The sequence below is a fragment of the Salvelinus sp. IW2-2015 genome, unplaced genomic scaffold (genome assembly GCF_002910315.2).
Source record: "Salvelinus sp. IW2-2015 unplaced genomic scaffold, ASM291031v2 Un_scaffold5719, whole genome shotgun sequence".
Classification (NCBI taxonomy): domain Eukaryota; kingdom Metazoa; phylum Chordata; class Actinopteri; order Salmoniformes; family Salmonidae; genus Salvelinus; species Salvelinus sp. IW2-2015.
The window spans coordinates 31,101-36,107 of record NW_019946984.1 but is presented as its reverse complement, the minus strand read 5'-3'; the positions used below and the strand labels follow the sequence as shown (position 1 = coordinate 36,107).

The 5,007-nt window shown below is 43.1% G+C and overlaps 1 protein-coding gene across 1 annotated transcript; it reads left to right on the top strand.

Annotated features, from left to right (window-relative positions):
- The first annotated feature begins 1,292 nt into the window (after window positions 1-1,292).
- On the top strand, window positions 1,293-4,470 carry LOC112078465 (mesothelin-like protein). The gene is made up of 3 exons (XM_024144702.2): window positions 1,293-1,414; window positions 3,180-3,265; window positions 4,263-4,470. The coding sequence occupies exons 1-3, from the start codon at window positions 1,334-1,336 to the stop codon at window positions 4,468-4,470; spliced, it is 375 nt and encodes a 124-aa protein (XP_024000470.2). The 5' UTR covers window positions 1,293-1,333.
- The last annotated feature ends 537 nt before the right edge of the window (window positions 4,471-5,007 follow it).

Sequence of the window (5,007 nt, the reverse complement as noted above, 5' to 3'; positions counted from 1 at the left end):
GTTAGATCGGGTTCAAGTCTGGGCTCTGGCTGGGCCACTCAAGGCATTCAGAGACTTGTCCCAAACCACTCCTGCATTTTCTTGGCTGTTTGCTTAGGGTCGTTGTCCTGTTGGAAGGTGAACCCTCGCCCCAATCTGAGGTCCTGGGCGCTCTGGAGCAGGTTTTTATCAAAGATCTCTCGTACTTTGCTCCGTTTGTCTTTCCCTCGATCCTGACTAGTCTCCCAGTCCCTGTCACTGAAAAACATCCCCACAGCATGATGCTGCCGCCACAATGCTTCACCATAGGATGGTGCCAGGTTTCCTCCAGATGTGACGCTTAGCATTAGGCCAAAGAGTTCAATCTTGGTTTTATCAGACCAGAGAATCTTGTTTCTCATGGTCTGAGAGTCTTTAGGTACCTTTTGGCAAACTCCAAGTGGGATGTCATGTGCCTTTTACTGAGGAGTGGGTTCCGTCTGGCCAATCTGCCATAAAGTCCTGATTGGTGGAGTGCTACAGAATGGTTTTCCTTCTGGGAGGTTCTCACATCTCCACAGAGGAACTCTGGAGCTCTGTCAGAGTGACCATTGGGTTATTGGTCACCTCCTTGACCAAGGCCCTTCTCCCCTGATTGCTCAGTTTGGGCAGGCGACCAGCTCTAGGAAGAGTCTTGGTGGTTCTAAACTTCTTCCATATAAAAATGATGGAGGCCACTGTGTTCTTGGGGACCCACAATGCTGCAGAAATGTTTTGGTACCCTTCCCCAGATCTGTGCCTCGAACCAATCCTGTCTCGGAGCTCTACGGACAATTCCTTCGAACTCATGGCTTGGTTTTTGCTCTGACATGCACTGTCTACTGGGACCTTATATAGACAGTGTGTTGCCTTCCCAAATCATGTTCAATCAATTGATTTACCACAGGTGGCATCCAATCAAGTGGTAGAAACTTCTCAAGGATGATCAATGGAAACAGGATGCACCTGAGCTCAATTTCGAGTCTCATAGCAAAGAGTCTGAATACTTATGTAAATAGGTATTTCTGTTTTGTATTTGTAATACATTTGCAAAAATTCTAAAAACCTGCTTTTGCTTGTCATTATGGGGTATTGTGTGTGTATATAAAAAAAATATATGTATCCATTTTTGTTGATGTGTGTGGTCTCTGTTCAATTTCTCTCAGTTGAATGGTTATTTATTTCAATTATTGTTTTTGTGTGTGCGTGTGCGTGTGCGTGTGTGTGTGCGTGTGTCGTGTGTGTGTTGTGTGTGTGTGTGTGTGTGGTGGTGTGTGTGTGTGTCCCGTATGTCCTCCGCGTGCTCCAGGGCTTCACCTGCACCAGAGTGACCAGTATGACCACAACCAAGATCAAGAACCTGGTCAAGGCCTGCAGGAGGAAGGGCAGCAACAGGGTCGTACTGAGAGAGACTCAGGTCAGATACCTGCTGATGTTGTGTTTTTGTTGTTGTTGTCGTACTCAAAGAGCACAGGTCACCTCTCATCACCAAGCTTAATACCAGCAGTTGTGTTGTTTCGTACTCAAAGAGCTACAGGTCAGCCTCTCATCACCAAGCTTAATACCAGCTGTTGTGTGTTGTCGTACTCAAAGAGCTACAGGTCACCTCTCATCACCAAGCTTAATACCAGCTGTTGTTGTTGTCGTACTCAAAGAGCTACAGGTCAGCCTCTCATCACCAAGCTTAATACCAGCTGGTTTGTTGTTGTCGTACTCAAAGAGACACAGTCAGCCTCTCATCACCAAGCTTAATACCAGCTGTTGTTGTTGTTGTCGTACTCAAAGAGCTACAGGTCAGCCCTCATCACCAAGCTTAATACCAGCTGTGTTTGTCGTACTCAAAGAGCTACAGGTCAGCCTCCATCACCAAGCTTAATACCAGCTGCTGTTGTCGTACTCAAAGAGACACAGGTCAGCCTCTCATCACCAAGCTTAATACCAGCTTGTTGTTGTCGTACTCAAAGAGCTACAGGTCAGCCTTCATCACCAAGCTTAATACCAGCTGTTGTTTTTCGTACTCAAAAGAGCACAGGTCAGCCTCTCATCACCAAGGTTAATACCAGCTGTGTTGTCGTACTCAAAGAGACACAGGTCAGCCTCTCATCACCAAGCTTAATACCAGCTGTTGTTGTCGTACTCAAAGAGCTACAGGTCAGCCACTCATCACCAAGCTTAATACCAGCTGTGTTGTTGTTGTCGTACTCAAAGAGCTACAGGTCAGCCTCTCATCACCAAGCTTAATACCAGCTGTTTTGTTTGTCGTACTCAAAGAGCTACAGGTCAGCCTCTCAACACCAAGCTTAATACCAGCTGTTGTTGTCGTACTCAAAGAGCTACAGGTCAGCCTTCATCACCAAGCTTAATACCAGCTTGTGTTTGTCGTACTCAAAGAGCTACAGGTCAGCCTCTCATCACCAAGCTTAATACCAGCTGTTGTTGTTGTTGTCGTACTCAAAGAGCTACAGGTCAGCCTCTCATCACCAAGCTAATACAGCTGTGTTGTCGTTACTCAAAGAGACTACAGGTCAGCCTCTCATCACCAAGCTATACCAGCTGTTGTTTGTTGTCGTCGTACTCAAAGAGCTACAGGTCAGCCTCTCATCACCAAGCTAATACCAGCTGTTGTTGTTGTGTGTACTCAAGAGCTACAGGTCAGCCTTCCATCACCAAGCTTAATACCAGCTGTTGGTTGTGTTGTCGTACTCAAAGAGCACAGGTCAGCCTCTCATCACCAAGCTTAATACCAGCTGTTGTTGTTTGCGTACTCAAAGAGCTACAGGTCAACCTCTCATCACCAAGCTTAATACCAGCTGTTGTTGTCGTACTCAAAGAGCTACAGGTCAGCCTCTCATCACCAAGCTTAATACCAGCTGTTGTTGTGTTGTCGTACTCAAAGAGCTACAGGTCAGCCTCTCATCACCAAGCTTAATACCAGCTGTTGTGTCGTACTCAAAGAGCTACAGGTCAGCCTCTCATCACCAGCTTAATACCAGCTGCTGTTGTCGTACTCAAGAGACACAGGTCAGCCTCTCATCACCAAGCTTAATACCAGCTGTTGTTGTTGTTGCTGCGGTCGGTATTGTTGGATTCCAACAGTTGTTTGAGAAGTCAGCATGCAAGGGATTATTCATTTGATAAATAATCATAATAATAATATGATTACATGTTTGTGTGACCCCCAGTTGACCTGCATGTACAACTACATCAAGGAGGAGACAGACGTCACCAGCTACAACCTATATCCTCCTGACATGCTGCTTTACTACGAGTGAGTACCGCATGTCATACATTCAATCAACCAATAAATCAATTAACCAATCAACCAATACATAAATTAACCAATCAACCAATACATAAATTAACCAATCAACCAATCAACCAATAAATAAATTAACCAATCAACCGATAAATACATTAACCAATCAGCCAATCAACCAATCAACCAATCAACCAATCAACCAATCAACCAATCAACCATTCAATAAATGAATCAAAGCAAATACTGTTGGACAGTCCATCTCTCTCTCTGTTTACTGATGAATACAACTGGTTAATTAAGTTACTGCTGAATAAAACTGGTTAATGAAGTTACTGATTGATAAAACTATTTAAGTTACTGATGAATTAAACTGGTTATTTAAGTTACTGAGTTTAAAACTGGTTGATTAAGTTATTGATTAATTAAACTGGCTATTTAAGTTACTGATGAATAAAACTGCCTGTCTAGTTCAGTTACTGATGAATAAAACTGGTTAATTAAGTTACTAATTAATAAAACTATTTTGGTTACTGATGAATAAAACTGGTTAATGAAGTTACTGATGAATAAAACGGGTTAATTAAGTTACTGATGAATACAACTGGTTATTTAAGTTTCTGATGAATAAAAATGGTTTAAGTTACTGATGAATAAAACTGGTTTATTAAGTTACTGATGAATACAACTGGTTAATTAAGTTACTGATGAATACAACTGGTTAATGAAGTTACTGATTAATAAAACTGGTTAATTAAGTTACTGATTAATAAAACTGGTTTATTAAGTTACTGATTAATAAAACTGGTTTATTATGTTACTGYTGAATAAAAATKGTTTATTAAGTTACTGATTAATAAAACTGGTTTATTAAGTTACTGATTAATAAAACTGGAAAATTAAGTTACCARTGAATGAAACGGGTTAATACTGTTGAATAAAGACAGATGTATTTGTTTATTTATATTGTATGAATATAAATGTGTTATATTGTATTTGACGTCTGCAGCTACAGTAAGGTTTCTCAGGACACCTGTAAGGACTACTTCAGGGAGCTGGGCGACGCAGACTTCTCCGTGTTCTCCGACGCTCTCAGCTTCAAACGCACAGCCCTGGTTAACAATGCCAAGACCTGCCTGGTGAGTCACAACACTGTCACACAACATGGATGTGGTCCAAATGAMACCCCTATTCCCTTAATAGTGCACTACTTTTGACCGGGCCCATCGGTCTCTGGTCTCAGTAGTGCACTATAAAGCTGCATCCTCCATCCATTGCTTTCTGCAAGGCAATAAAGGCAGATTGAAGCTCTGGAATGAACCTGGTTAACCCTGGGGACCATAGCAACAGTGGCATCTGAAAGAGCCTGGTTAACCCTGGGGGCCATAGCAACAGTGGCATCTGAAAGAGCCTGGTTAACCCTGGGGACCATAGCAACAGTGTCATCTGAAAGAGCCTGGTTAACCCTGGGGACCATAGCAACGTGTCATCTGAAAGAGCCTGGTTAACCCTGGAGCCATAGCAACAGGCATCTGAAAGAGCCTGGTTAACCCTGGGGCCATAGCAACAGTGGCATCTGAAAGAGCCTGGTTAACCTGGGGCCATAGCAACAAGTGCATCTGAAAGAGCCTGGTTAACCCTGGGGACCATAGCAACAGTGGCATCTGAAAGAGCTGGTTAACCCTGGGGACCATAGCAACAGTGTCATCTGAATGAACCTGGTTAACCCTGGGGACCATAGCAACAGTATCATC